Raw genomic sequence first — 15,549 nt, forward strand, 5'->3', positions numbered from 1 at the left:
TTTTTTTTTTTTTTTTTTTTTTTGAAAAAGTTCCTCTAGAATTATAAACAAAATATAGATAATACTAAGTTTAACTAATCAAATAGTAATATATTATTTGTCATTGTGATATGCCCGTGGAAATGTTTGGAAAGCTTAGTCAAAGAAAACAAATAAACAAATAGAACGAAAATTTTTTTAACATATTAGGTGGGGACGAATACTTTAATAGTAAAACAAATAAACAAAATTTAAAAATTTTTTGTTTAGAACTTTTACAGTTTAAAAGAAAAAGTGATTGTTAATAGTCTAGTTGTTGTTAGATCCAGTTCAGTTCTAGTTCAGATTTAGTTCAATTTTAGTTCAGTTTTAGCTCAGTTCTAGCTCTGTTCTAGTTCAGTTCTAGTTCAGTACTAGTTCAATTCTAGTTCAGTTCTAGTTCAATTCTAGTTCAGTTCAAGTTCAATTTTAGCTCAGTTCTAGTTCAGTTCTAAATCAGTTCTAGTTCAGTTCTAGATCAGTTCAAGTTCAGTTATAGTTCTAGTTCAGTTCTGGTTCAGTTCTAGTTCAGTTCTAGTTCAGTTCTAGTTCAGTTCTAGTTCAGTTCTAGTTCAGTTCTAGTTCAGTTCTAGTTCAGTCCTAGTTCAGTTCTAATTTAGTTCTAGTTCGGTTCTAGATCAGTTCTAGTTTAATTCTAGATCAGTTCTGGTTCAGTTCTAGTTCAGTTCTAGTTCAGTTCTAGTTCAGTTCTAGTTCAGTTCTAGTTCAGTTCTAGTTCAGTTCTAGTTCAGTTCTAGTTCAGTTCTAGTTCAGTTCTAGTTCAATTCTAGTTTAGTTCAGTTCTAGTTCAGTTGTAGTTCAGTATTAGTTCAGTTATACTTCAGATCTTGTTCAGTTCTAGTTCAGTTTTAGTTCAATTCTAGTTCAGTTCTAGTTCAATCCCAGTTCAGTTCTGGTTCAGTTCTAGTTCAGTTCTAGTTCAGTTCTAGTTCAGTTCTAGTTCAGTTCTAGTTCAGTTCTAGTTCAGTTCTAGTTCAGTTCTAGTTCAGTTCTAGTTCAGTCCTAGTTCAGTTCTAGTTCAGTTTGGTTCTAGTTCACTTCTACTTCAGTTCTGGTTCAGTTCTAGCTCAGTTCTAGTTCAGTTCTAGTTCTAATTCAGTTCTAGTTCAATCCTAGTTCAGTTTTAGTTCAGTTCTAGTTCAGTTCTAGTTCAGTCCTAGTTCAGTTCTAGTTTAGTTTGGTTCTAGTTCAGTTCTATTTCAGTTCTAGCTTAGTTCTAGTTCAGTTCTAATTCAGTTCTAGTTCTAATTCAATCCTAGTTCAGTTTTAGTTCATTTCTGGTTCTGTGTTAGTTTAGTTCAGTTCTAGTTCAGTTCTAATTCAGTTCTAGTTCAATCCTAGTTCAGTTCTAGTTCAGTTCTAGTTCAGTTCTAGTTCCAGTTCAGCTCTAGTTCAGTTCTAGTTTAGTTTTCTATGACTCTTTTTCACACTTATCTTGTTAAATTCTTTAAACTATTTGTTACTTTTTTCAATACTTTAAAACAAAATGTCTACAAAAATTCGATTAAAACTTTGAAGTCCAAAAAAATCGATAAATAACAATAATAAGATATAAAAAATGATTAACCTTCTTCTAATTAACACACATTTTTTTATATTTATTACAAATAAGTTTTATTTAAGTCCAAAGAAAACAATGGAAAAACACTTTGTTAATCTTTAATGAAAGAAAAAAAAAAACACATTTACATTAAATTGACAACAAATAATACTTTAACAAATGAATAAAATAAAAATTAATAATAAAAAAAGAAATAAATTAACAATGAGAAACCCCTATATAGAGTTAGAGATTGACAATTTAAACACATTTAAATAAAAGTGTTTTTTTTCTTATAAAAACACATGTTAAGTTTCCCAATGCATACAAAAGGTTTAATTTAAAATAAATAATTGATTTCTTAATAATAATATGAGAGAAAAAAACGATGTTAATTAAATTTACTATTACTAATATTTATTTGTTTAATTATTTCTCTATTTGCAGGTTAAATTTATGTTTGATGGAAAATTTAAACAATATAGGGTTTAAACAATATACGTTTTCAATATTAAAGAATAGCAACAACAACAACAAGTTGTCAACAATTGTTTAGCCTTCCAGAGGTTGTGTAACAAAATAAATATTGAAAACAGTTTGTCAGGAATAATTATTTTCCACAAACTTAAACAAAATTATGTTTGTGTTAAAATAAAACGGAAGCAAATTTATTAGTTAACTAATTAATTATTAACTAAAACTTAAATAATCTTTAAAGGAATTGAAAACATTATAATAAAATATATCAAATAGTTTGTTAAAAACACGAGAAAAGTTTTCAAAAATGCTGAAGTATTGTTTACAATTTTAAACTTAAAACAAAATCCAACAACAACAAAATGTCTACAGCTATTACAACAACTAACAATTTCACCACTAATACCACTACCACCACCACCACCACTGCATCACCTTTAATCAGCAGTCATATGAATAAAATATCCACCTCAACACCACAAAAACATGCTCCCGATGCTGCTGCTGTTTCGGCAGAAGCCTTGGCCGATCTAAGTGGTTTAGCTGATACCGAAACTTCTAATGTGTTTAATGATGACACCATCAATACCAGCAGCCTAAGTCCTCATCATCATCATCATAGTGGTAGTGGCAATAAATTAAATAAATCCACTTCAGCCTCCAATAGTCCAGTGGCTAAACGTCATATTAATTCGGGTTCCATAACACGTATACGTCCCCAGTCTAGTTACTCAGCTAGAGTATTAATATTTGATGATTCCGATCAAGAGTTGGGTGGTAGTGGTAGTAATAATAGCAATGCTAGCGGTAGTGGTAATAATACTCATGATGGCACCACAAAGTCATCCACTGGTTTGGAAATGTTAGCCTCCTCGCCGAAAAATGATTCATCGATATCTTCTTCACAGTCTTTATTGCGTAATTTGAATTTGACTAAATCCTCTTCGGGTGGTTTATCGGGCAGTTCTATATCATTGCCTGCCCGTGGTTATGGTGCTCTATTGCGTAAGATATCGTATCAGCAGCATACCTATTCGATGAGATCGTCCAGTAATGGTGAGTTGTAAGATATTTTAGTTCATTTCTAGTTCTGTTCTAGTTCAGTTCTAGTTCAGTTCTATTTCAGTTCTAGTTCAGTTCTAGTTCAGTTCTAGTTCAGTTCCATTTCAGTTCTAGTTCAGTTTTAAATCAGTTCTAGTTCAGTTTTAAATCAGTTCTAGTTCAGTTCTAGTTGAGTTCTAGTTCAATTCTAGTTCAGTTCTAGTTCAGTTCTAGTTCAGTTCTAGTTCAGTTCTAGTTCAGTTCTAGTTCAGTTCTAGTTCAGTTCTAGTTCACTTCTAGTTCCCTTTTAGTTCATTTCTAGTTCAGTTCTAGTTCGGTTCTAGAACAGTTCTTGTTCAGTTTTAGTTCAGTTCTAGTTTTGTTCTAGTTCATTTCTAGTTCTAGTTCAGTTCTTGTTCTGTTTTATTTCGGTTCTCGTTTAGTTCTAGTTCAGTTCTAGTTCAGTTCTAGTTCAATTCTAGTTCAGTTCTAGTTCAGTTCTAGTTTAGTTCTAGTTCAGTTCTAGTTCAGTTCTAGTTCAGTTCTAGTTCAGTTCTAGTTCAGTTCTAGTTCAGTTCTAGTTCAGTTCTAGATCCCTTTTAGTTCATTACTAGTTCAGTTCTAGTTCGGTTCTAGAACAGTTCTTGTTCAGTTTTAGTTCAGTTCTAGTTTTGTTCTAGTTCATTTCTAGTTCTAGTTCAGTTCTTGTTCTGTTTTATTTCAGTTCTCGTTTAGTTCTAGTTCAGTTTTAGTTCAGTTCTAGTTTAGTTTTAGTTCAGTTCTAGTTTAGTTCTAGTTCAGTTCTAGTTTTGTTCTAGTTTAGTTCTAGTTCAGTGCTAGTTCTGTTCTAGTTCCGTTCTAGTTCAGTTCTAGTACAGTTCTAGTTCAGTTCTAGTTTAGTTCTAGTACAGTTCTAGTTCAGTTCTAGTTCAGTTCTAGTTCAGTTGTAGTTCAGTTCTAGTTCAGTTCTAGTTCAGTTCTAGTTCAGTTCTAGTTCAGTTCTAGTTCAGTTCTAGTTCAGTTCTAGTTCAGTTCTAGTTCCGTTCTAGTTCTGTTGTAGTTCAGTTCTAGTTCAGTTCTAGTTTAGTTCTAGTTTAGTTCTAGTTCAGTTCTAGTTCAGTTCTAGTTCTGTTCTAGTTTTAGTTCAGTTCTAGTTCAGTTCTGGTTCATTTCTAGTTCAGTTCTAGTTCAGTTTTAGTTCAGTTCTAGTTCAGTTTTAGTTCAGTTCTAGTTCAGTTCAAATTTAGTTCTATGTATTTCATTTCTAGTTTTAGTTTAGTTCTGCCCAAGTTCAGTGCTAGTCTAGTTCCTCATCCTGTAATTTTTAAAGTTCAGGAACAAGGGCAAATATACTAAACATAAAAATCCACCAAAAAACAACTTAAGGTTAAGTTAAACACTTAACAATATACAAACAAAGTATACTTTTCATTGTGCTTTCTTTTTGTTGTTGCTTTTTTAATATAAACAACCACAATTCTAGGTTACCAACGAAACAGAATTTTCCCAATCATACATATTAATCAACATATTTTTTTGTTGTTTAAACAAAAAAATATGTATACATTTTTTGCTTTTCATTTAAAACAAACTATTTAAACAAAATTGCTTATTTGTTTGTTTACAATTCGATTGTCATCCTTTTTTTTTTTTTGCAAATGTGGCAACATCTTTACAGTTGTCATATAAAAAAATATTGCATTTTTATTTACCTTTTGTTGTTTTTAAATGTAAACAAAAGAAAATTCATGCTGTCACATACATACATTTATACAACTCCTTTTTATTTACATTTTTTTAATGTTATGGTTTTCTTAATGTAAACAAAACAAATTTTAAGGTTAGGTTTAATTAAAAACAAAATAAATTGTATGTTTAATCTAAAAATCTATATAAATATAAAATATTAATTTTAACTAAATATTCTTAGACTCTTCCAATTTGGTACGCATGCGTAATACATCTTTGGGTAAATCGGCTCCTTGCCTCACTGGCAGTTCATTTCGTGAACGTGACAATAGTCTGTGTAAAACTGCAACAGCTCCTAATGCTCTAACGCAATCGCCCTCATCATCGTCATGCAACAATGCTTATGCATCATCTTCTACAACTAACGCAGCAAATATTACTGCACCAACAGCAGGAACATTAAATATTTCACGTTCCGGCAGTTGTGCCGGTCTCGGCATAGGCAAACATCATTTGCATGGTGTAGTAATGCGCGGTAGTGGTGCCTCCAGTGGTGTAGCTCATCATCGTTTAAGTTTAGTGACAGGGGGTATAGGTGCTGCAGCGGCCGCAGCAGCTGCGGCTTCTAATACAATGTCACATTCACCCTATTCGGCCAGTCCGGTTGATAGTCCTCGCATAAATTCACCCATGCAGTTTGCATTTGCCCCCATTAAACGTATAGCTACATGCCGTGGAGATGGTAGAAGATGGTCGGTAGCTTCATTACCCTCATCGGGTTATGGTACAACACCGGGCAGTTCAAATTTATCAGTAAGTTTCTGCAAATAAAAAGAAAATTAGGGATTTTTATTAATTAAAAGTTTTATTTTAATATTTTTCAGAGCCAGTGTTCTAGCCAGGAAGCATTGCATCAATTACACAATCTTTCGGGCCAGGAAGAATTGCATGTTTTGACGGGTGAACCGGGTAATCCTAATGCCATTGTTAATTGTTGTGCTGAGCATATGCAACAGCAACAACAAGCCATAGCAGCAGCACAAACAAATCGTCCTCATTGTTTGAAACACTGTGCTTTAATGAATAACTCTACAACAACAACAGCAACACTAACAACGAATAAACCAACCGTCCCGGGGCCACACAGTCCCAAACAATTTCAAAAACAACAACATGTGCCAACACAACCTCAACCACCAGCACCAGCCGGCTTTGTTTACAACAGCAAATATTGTCCTAATTGTTGTGCAGATGTCAGCATGGTTTGCAGTGGTAATGGCCAGCAGCAGCCGCAACAGCAACAACAGCCACAGCAGCCTATGCATAACAATAACGCTGGAACCCCTGGTGGTTCACAAAGCAATAATAATCATAATACAAGCAATAGTGGTAGAATATCACCATTCCACCGCCCTCGATCAAGATCTCTTTCAAGTCCCTCACGCAGTCCCGCCATAGACAATGAAATTGCCATGATGAATACTTTATATAAGGAACGTTTCCCCAAGGCCACCCAACAAATGGAGGAACGTCTGAAACATTTCATCAATGAAAACAAATCAGCAGCCTGCAATAGTTTTCGTGATTCCCAGCCTATAGTAAGATTTGTACATCATCAGGTTTTGGAAATGGCACGAGATTGTCTCAATAAATCTGAGGCTAAATTAATTACCTCCAGATATTTCTATGAAATGAGTGAGAATTTAGAACGTTTACTATTGGAAACTAAGGAGAAAAGTCCAGAAGCGGCTGTCGAATTGGCGGGTGTTATAAAGAAGTTATTGTTGATTATCTCAAGACCGGCAAGATTGCTAGAGTGTTTAGAATTTGATCCAGAAGAATTCTATCATTTACTGGAAGCCGCCGAGGGTCAAGCCAAGGCTATACAAGGTATTAAGGCCGATATACCCCAGTATATAATACACAAATTGGGTTTGAATAGAGATCCTATAGCTGAAATGCAACAAGAGGCTAAAGAAACTAGAGAAGCCTGTGATACTAAGGGTGGTTCCGGTTCGGTTAATACCAGTTTACTTAATGACTCGGGTACACCTTGTTCTTTGCTATTAAGTTCTCCTTTAACCTGTGTTTCGGCCACACTCAATCCCAATGCGGAATTAAGTTTATTGGCTAACAGTGGCACCAGCACGCCACACCCAGCCATGCCTCTGCAACCACCACAAACACCGGTAGCCACCGCTGATATGCCCTCCTTTGCCAAGGCTATACAAAATCAAAATAATAATCAATTAGCCTCATGTCAAGAACAAAGTAATCTTGCAACTCCTACCAATCAACAGCAAATAACACAACAAGCTCCACCAGCTGCGGCTGCTGCGCCCCAACCCATACCTAATGAACAAGATTTCGATATTGTTAAATTGATCTCAAATGGTGCTTATGGTGCAGTCTATTTGGTTAAACATAAAACTACCCGACAACGTTTTGCCATGAAAAAAATCAATAAAAATAATCTCATCCTACGCAATCAAGTTGAGCAGGTTTTTGCTGAACGTGATATACTCTCATTTGCCGATAATCCTTTTGTGGTCAGCATGTATTGTTCTTTTGAAACGAAAAAACATCTATGTCTGGTCATGGAGTATGTGGAGGGTGGTGATTGTGCTACGCTTTTAAAGAATATTGGTCCTCTGCCCGCTGATATGGCGAGATTTTATTTTGCTGAAACCGTTTTGGCTGTGGAATATTTGCATAGTTATGGCATAGTACATCGTGATTTGAAACCGGATAATTTATTAATTACCGCCTTGGGTCATATTAAACTGACCGATTTTGGTCTCTCCAAAATGGGTTTAATGTCTTTGGCCACAAATTTATATGAGGGTTATATAGATTCGGAAACTAGACAGTTTTCGGATAAACAGGTGAGTCCTAAAAAGCTTGAATCTTAACTAGAACAACATTGTTATTTGCAAATTGTTTTAAGGTCTATGGCACGCCCGAATATATAGCCCCCGAGGTGATATTAAGACAAGGTTATGGCAAACCTGTTGACTGGTGGTCTATGGGTATTATTCTCTATGAGTTTCTAATAGGTTGTGTGCCATTTTTTGGTGAAACCGCTGAAGAACTATTTGCTCATACTGTTAATGATGATATTGAATGGCCGGATAATGATGATTGGCCGGTGCAACCAGAGGCTAAAGATATTATAACCCAGCTATTGCAACAAAACCCTAGAGATCGTTTGGGTACCCAAGCGGGAGCTTTGGAAGTTAAGGAGCATTTTTATTTTGATGGTTTAGATTGGAATTCTTTGTTAAGACAAAAGGCCGAATTTGTGCCTCAACTCTCCAATGAGGATGATACCAGTTATTTTGATAGTAAGTCTAGCAAATCCACTTGTCTTATAAATATCGTAAAATTAATATATTCTTCTTCCCCTTAGCCCGCATGGATCGCTATAATCACGATTTGGCCGGTGAGGATACTGACGACACAGATGATACTCCCGTTATTGGTTCATTTTCTTCTTACACCCCACAATATCGTAAGCAACATTATTCATGGTCTCGCGTTGCCTCTACCACTACCACTACCACCGTTAGTTCGACTACTACTACTACGCATAGTTCTACAAGTTCGCTTAATAATACCATCGCCACCACTCATACAACAACTTCTGCTTTGGCCGAAACTAAATTAAATGTTACCGAGAGCGTGTCATCACCTACAAATACTGTTGATTCAGTGGCAAAATGTCGCAAAATTGCTGCTCCCTTGGCCTCGCCTCAGAATATTATTACTCAGCAAATGGTGAATAAGGTTTTGAATACACCACAGTTAAGGAAAATAGAGGTGAGTTTGGGATGATAGGGAATTGGTTATGTGAAAGGGAACTAAACTAGAATGGTTTAAAAATTTGAATTTAACTAGAATAATAATAGAACTGAACTAGAGCAAGATTACAACTAAACTAGGTCTAGAACTGAACAAGAACTCGAACGGAAGCAGAACTGAACTGGAACAGAACTCAATTAGAACTGAACTGGAACAGAACTCAATTAGAACTGAACTAGAACTGAGCTAGAACTGAACTAGAACTGAAGTAGAACTGAACTAGAACTGAACTAGAACTGAACTAGAACTGAACTAGAACTGAAGTAGAACTGAACTAGAACTGAACTAGAACTGAACTAGAACTGAACTAGAACTGAACTAGAACTGAACTTGAACTGAACTAAAACAGAACTAGAAGAGAACTAGAACTGAACTAGAACAGAACTAGAACAGAACTAGAACAAGAACAGAACAAGAACAGAACAAGAACAGAACAAGAACAGAACAAGAACAGAACAAGAACAGAACAAGAACAGAACAAGAACAGAACAAGAACAGAACAAGAACAGAACAAGAACAGAACAAGAACAGAACAAGAACAGAACAAGAACAGAACAAGAACAGAACAAGAACAGAACAAGAACAGAACAAGAACAGAACAAGAACAGAACAAGAACAGAACAAGAACAGAACAAGAACAGAACAAGAACAGAACAAGAACAGAACAAGAACAGAACAAGAACAAAACAAGAACAAGAACAGAACAAGAACAGAACAAGAACAGAACAAGAACAGAACAGAACAAGAACAAGAACAGAACAAGAACAGAACAAGAACAGAACAAGAACAGAACAAGAACAGAACAAGAACAGAACAAGAACAGAACAAGAACAGAACAAGAACAGAACAAGAACAGAACAAGAACAGAACAAGAACAGAACAAGAACAGAACTAGAACAGAACTTGAACAGCATTAGAACATAACTAGAATAGAACTAGAACTTTACTAGAACTGAATTAAAGCTAAACTCGAACCTAACTAGAACTGAACATGAATAAAACTGGAGCAGTACTTAAACTGAACTACAATTACACCAAACCTAACATAAACTAGAAGTTATCAATAACTAAATTGAAAGGGACATTTCCTTTATTTATACAGTATTTTTCCATATCACTTTTTTCAAATTTTTCACCAACAGATCTCTACCAGTTGCTTGAAAGTTCCTTCAACTCCGGATGCCGATTATTTACCCGAATTATTGCATAATGTTACCATAGGCAATGATAATGAAATGCGCATTTTACATCAATTCCTACAGCAGCCACCTGGTAGCAGTAATCAAAATACTAGCCTACAACCTTTGAAACCAGAACGTCATCATAGACATAGTATGCCACCAAATACTACAACCATTATAACCACCCCAGCTACACCACCAGCTGCTATGGTTAATGCTCCCGTAGAAGTGGGCACCAATACAACAAAATCATTAGCAAATACGGTAACAACTACAACACCTTCCATAACTAGTAATACAACCAAAACAATGACATCAACAACGACTTCTACTGCAACAATAACAAACACCACCTTAAGTACAACAGCAACAACTTCAACAACTATAACCACCGATCGTAGACTTGCCGATATTCATCGCAAATTAGCAACATTAGCCACAGCACGCAGTACACCTGAGTCATCACAAACCGATAGTGATGATTTTTCACCGCAGATTGCACGTAAACGCAAGGGTGTTTGTGCTAGGGATATTTTACCTAGATTTTCAATATCTATAGAAGATGAAACTATTAGTGGAGGTTCTTCGTCGGCAGAAAATACTAGAGAACAATCACCTTTAGCTTTACAACAACAGAAATCGATGGATAGCCACATTGGAGTGAAAAATCATCGTTCACGTTCCTCGATTGTTAAATCCGCATCAGCTTTGGGATTATCTCTGATGTCCTCAGCAAGTAAGTTTGATTGTAATGTCTATTTGTTAAAAGCGTTTAATGTTTCTTATTTTCAGTTGATAATTCCCAATTGGCCCAACAATTGTGCAATATCACGGCCGGTATACAATCACCCAGTGCCGTGGCTGGCGGTGGAGGTGGTGGTTCTAGCACCGCTTCCTCTCGGGACACTTCACCTTGCCGCGAATTGTCTCCTTTGGTTACTAATCTCAAGCCACCCATTATCATACGTAGAGGACCCCGAGGTTTTGGTTTTACTGTCCATACTATAAGAGTGTACTATGGAGATACAGATTTCTATACCATGCACCATCTGGTCATGGCTGTAGATGAAGGCAGTCCTGCTTTTGAGGCCGGCCTAAGGCCAGCCGATTTGATTACTCATGTCAATGGTGAAACGGTACAGGGTCTATTCCATACACAGGTTTTACAATTGCTTTTAAGTGGTGGTGAACATGTGACCTTGAGAGCCACTCCCTTGGAACATACTAGCATTCAAAGTGGTGGTCGCAAGCGTGATTTAATGCAAAGTAAATTGGCCAAGAAAGGAGTAAATCGCCAAAAGAAACAAACGAAAAAAGAGCATGATAAAAAGCGCAAAACATCGCTCTTCCGGCGCATTAGCAGTAAGAGAGCCTCGGCGGAGATACAACAGGTGGGTAACTGATATTTCCTTTAACCAATGTAAGGTTTCAAATTGTAATTATTTCTTTCAGATTGCTGCTGGCATAAATTCTCCTACTACGCCTTCTGCTATGGCGGGAGGTGTTTCAATTGCTAGGAATTTGTCGCCCTTGGATTCATCTTATCACAGCAGCAGTTGTTGTCAATCTGCAGCCAACTCTTCACAGTCTACGTCACCTTCTTCGTCATCACCCAACACCCCTACTGGGGGAAATCATAACAATAATAATGGCGTCTCTACGGCTGGAAATAATACGGGAGTGGGTTTTGTAAGCACCTCGAATGCGGTGCTATTGCCCATAGCTGGTTCAGTAGCAGGAGCAGCCACAGCTGGTGCCCCTGTAGGGGTCATGGGCAACATACCAGGTTATTTTTTAAAAACTTTAAATATTTCACAAACTTTCTCATAAAATTCCAATTTCAAAATTTTATAGTTTCTCCTACGGCTGTTCCACAACTTTATCAAAGGCCCTCTACCTTGCACGGCCTTAAACACAAACTTCACACTGGCTGTTCGGGCAATGCAAATGTCTGTCCCTCGGGCACAGGCGTTAAAACTCTACACACCAATTCTGCTGCTTCTATACCCAATAGACGCAAATCGGTGGGTCATATACCGCTCTCGCCTTTAGCCAGGACTCCCTCACCATCACCACTACCCTCTTCACCCACAAGATCACCTTCACCCCTGGCTTTCCCTCTAATTGGACACCAGCCGGGCTCATCGAATACCACTCAATCTTATAGTCCTGGGGGTTCTTTACCGGTAGTACAGACAGTAACAGCTGGTTCTAAAAAGGCTGGTTTTGTGCGCACAAAATCTTCAGAACCTTCTTCGCCTCTGCTAAGAAGAGCTCTATCACCCGATCGCCTACATCCTCGTAGTGCTGAATCAAAATGTACACTAATTTCACCATTATGTTGTTCACCACCCATTAAACAGCCTCAGAGAGTAATAAGCGGTGTTTGGCGTCCCAGCAACAACAGCAGTAACACTACGGCTCTAAATAATCAACCGGCTTTGCCGCCCATAACCACACATCCACAGTATCAGCAACAACTACAGCAGGCCACAGCTGGTAATAACGCAGCTGGATCCAATGCTAGCGGAGGTCGCCTCTTAGAACAACAGCAACAACAACAACATCATTCTCATCATCATCCTCAACTTCATCATCAGCCACACTGTGATCATCTTTCCGAAGAACCAATATGTGATACAACTTCTATAAATTCTCAAACTTCTGTCAGCAATACGAATGCTGCATCTAATGCCGCTGGTGGTGTTGGTGCTGCTGCTGCTGTTGCTGCCTTAGTAAGTACTCCGTCCGGTATTGCTTTGCCAGCACCGGGTGAAATGTTGCCTCGCATTGCCGAAGAGAAGGACTCACCCACCAGTACTTCGGAAACAACACCCGGTTTTATGCAAACCATTAATGAGCATGAAGGTGAAATTAACTATAATCAACAATTGAAGGTAGATAAAGACAAGGCTTTGGAAAATAAAGCTAAACAACAACAACAGCAGCAGCAGCAACAAGAACAAGATGCTGCTGCCGGTGGTGATGGTATTAAGGAATTGAAAAGTCTTACTATAAATGCGAAAAACAACGAAAGCAGTAAGTTTTAAAATCTAATAGTGTAATAGCTTTAGAAAAAGAATTCTCGCTCGACAAACTCGTGAATAGTTTTAATTGAGCTTTGTTCTCGTTCTAGTTCAGTTCTAGATCAGTTCTAGTTCAGTTCTAGTTCAGTTGTAGTTCAGTTCTAGTTCAGTTCTAGTTCAGTTCTAGTTCAGTTCTAGTTCAGTTCTAGTTCAGTTCTAGTTCAGTTCTAGTTCAGTTCTAGTTCAGTTCTAGTTCAGTTCTAGTTCAGTTCTAGTTCAGTTCTAGTTCAGTTCTAGTTCAGTTCTAGTTCAGTTCTAGTTCAGTTCTAATTCAGTTCCAGTTCAGTTCTAGTCCATTTCTAGTTCAGTTCTAATTCAGCTCTAGTTCAATTATAGTTCAGTTTTAGATCAGTTCTTATTCTGTTCTAGATCAGTTCTAGTTCAGTTCTGGTTCAGTTCTGGTTCAGTTCTGGTTCAGTTCTGGTTCAGTTCTGGTTCAGTTCTGGTTCAGTTCTGGTTCAGTTCTGGTTCAGTTCTAGTTCAGTTCTAGTTCAGTTCTAGTTCAGTTCTAGTTCAGTTCTAGTTCAGTTCTAGTTCAGTTCTAGTTAAGTTCTAGTTCAGTTCTAGCTCAGTTTTAGTTCAGTTCTAGTTCAGATTTAGTTCAGTTCTAGTTCTGGTTCAGTTCAAGTTCTCTTTTAGCTCTACTCTAGTTCAGTTCTAGTTATGTTCCAGTTCAGTTCTGTTCTAGTTCTGTACTAGTTCAGTTCTAGTTCTCTTCTAGTTCAGTTCTAGTTCAGTTATTGTTAAGTTCTGTTCTAGATCTATTCTAGATCTGTTCTAGTTCAGATCTAGTTTAGTTCTAGTTCAGTTCTAGTTCAGTTCTAGTTCTGTTCTAGTTCTGTTCTAGTTCTGTTCTAGTTCTGTTCTAGTTCTAGTTCTGTTCTGTTCTTTTCTAGTTCTGTTCTAGTTCTGTTCTAGTCCCGTTCTAGTTCTGTTCTTGTTTTGTTCTAGTTCAGTTCTAGTTCTCTTCTAATTCTGTTCTAGATCTGTTTCCAGTTTAGTTCCAATTATATTCTAGTTATGTTCTAGTTCACTTCCAATTATATTCTAGTTAATTTCTTGTTAGTTTTTACAGAGTTTTAAACATTTTTGTTGCAATTTCTTTGCAGCAACTCAAGAAACTGCTTCAAAAACCATAAATAATAAAAATGCCACGCAACAAACTAATACAAGTAGCAATAGTAGCATTAATAAAACCACAATTGAATTAAAAACCAATAAGTTAACCACCACAACTGCAAACGTAACTACAACCACCAACAGCAATACAATAACAAACACGTCAACAACACAAACTCAAGGAAAATCAACAACAAAAACTATAACAGGACGACGTGAACAAACAGTTGCTGCTACTACAAGTGTTAATAATGCAGCTGCTGGTGGTAGTGGTAATGGAAGCGCTAATAAATCTTCTAAACAAAAAAAGTAAAGAAAACAAATTGTATAAAAAAAGTTTTAAGGCGTGTGTTTAAAGTGAGTGTGTGATTGATTGATTGATTGTAAGCTGCCCGAGTGATTGAGAGAAGATGTATGCAAGAGAGTTTTTTGGTGTAAAGGTTTGATACTAACGAAATGTTTAATAATAACGTAAGTGTTTAAATAGTTATTGTTGTTTTAGTTCTTTTTTTGTCGGCTAAATCTATTACACTTAAAGAATAAGCGGGATTTTTAATAAGAAAAACTATTAAAAAAGATTGTTTCTTTTCGAAGAGTGTATTTTTTTCTCCTTTCTTATTTGTTTTTATTTTAATTTTTATTTTTTAGAAAATTTTTGTAATGTAATTAAAAAAAATTTAAACTTTAAACTTTTACTATATATGTAAATGCAAAACAATTATGCAAACTTATATATTATATAGTAAAGTGAACATATATATATTTAGCTTTTAGTCTAGAAGTAAAACAAACAAACCATTTAATCTTTTTTCTTTTCTTCTTTTGTTTTGATTGCCATATTCTTAAATAATGATTATACATAATATTAATTATATTTCAGTCTTTTTTTTTCTTAAATACAATACTGTAACTAAATGTGTATGTGTGTTTGTTAGTTTCTTTTTTTATATACATATACCTATATGCATATACATTTACTATACATAAATAATCTCTTAAACTTTTTAAATAATTATTTAGCCAGAAAGCTTAAGCCTAAATAAAATTGTATTAAAAAGAATTGCTATTTTTTTGCAAAGTAATAAATTGAAAATATTTTGGAAAAATTTGTTTAAACAAATATTTAACGTCAAATTAATAAATTTTGCTATTATTTTAAGAAAATTTCGAAATTATAATCTATTATAAAATAAAAAATGTATAAAATACATCCATATTTATAAAAAACTAAATTTGAAAATCGTACACCGAACTGTACTAGTTATGTTCTAGTTTTAGTTCTATTCCAGTTCTGCTTTAGTTCTTTTCTAGTTTCTAGTTCAGTGCTAGTTTAGTTTTAGTTCAGTTTTAGTTCTGTTTTAGTTCAGTTCTAGTTCAGTTCTAGATCAGTTCTAGTTTAGTTCTAGTTCAGTTCTAGTTCCGTTCTAGTTCAGTTCCAGTTCAGTTTTAGTTCCTTTCTAGTTCTGTCCTAGTTCTATTCCAGTTCTGTTCTAGTTCTGTTCTAGTTCTATTCTAG

General features: G+C 35.7%; 1 protein-coding gene across 2 annotated transcripts in view; it reads left to right on the forward strand.

Moving 5' to 3' along the window:
• LOC111680109 (microtubule-associated serine/threonine-protein kinase 4) overlaps window positions 1-14,865 on the forward strand; it is a 21,351-nt gene extending 6,486 nt beyond the window's left edge. For both annotated transcript variants that reach the window (XM_046951609.1, XM_046951611.1), the window contains exons 2-11: window positions 2,027-3,112; window positions 5,028-5,599; window positions 5,671-7,671; window positions 7,734-8,130; window positions 8,196-8,605; window positions 9,790-10,564; window positions 10,621-11,219; window positions 11,281-11,614; window positions 11,683-12,867; window positions 14,024-14,865. In XM_046951609.1, coding sequence (XP_046807565.1) covers window positions 2,419-3,112; window positions 5,028-5,599; window positions 5,671-7,671; window positions 7,734-8,130; window positions 8,196-8,605; window positions 9,790-10,564; window positions 10,621-11,219; window positions 11,281-11,614; window positions 11,683-12,867; window positions 14,024-14,346 — 7,290 coding nt within the window. In that variant the 5' untranslated portion in view covers window positions 2,027-2,418 and the 3' untranslated portion in view covers window positions 14,347-14,865. The remainder of the gene's footprint in view (window positions 1-2,026; window positions 3,113-5,027; window positions 5,600-5,670; window positions 7,672-7,733; window positions 8,131-8,195; window positions 8,606-9,789; window positions 10,565-10,620; window positions 11,220-11,280; window positions 11,615-11,682; window positions 12,868-14,023) is intronic.
• Window positions 14,866-15,549: the final 684 nt, after the last annotated feature.

Source organism: Lucilia cuprina, chromosome 5 (assembly GCF_022045245.1).
Source record: "Lucilia cuprina isolate Lc7/37 chromosome 5, ASM2204524v1, whole genome shotgun sequence".
NCBI lineage: Eukaryota > Metazoa > Arthropoda > Insecta > Diptera > Calliphoridae > Lucilia > Lucilia cuprina.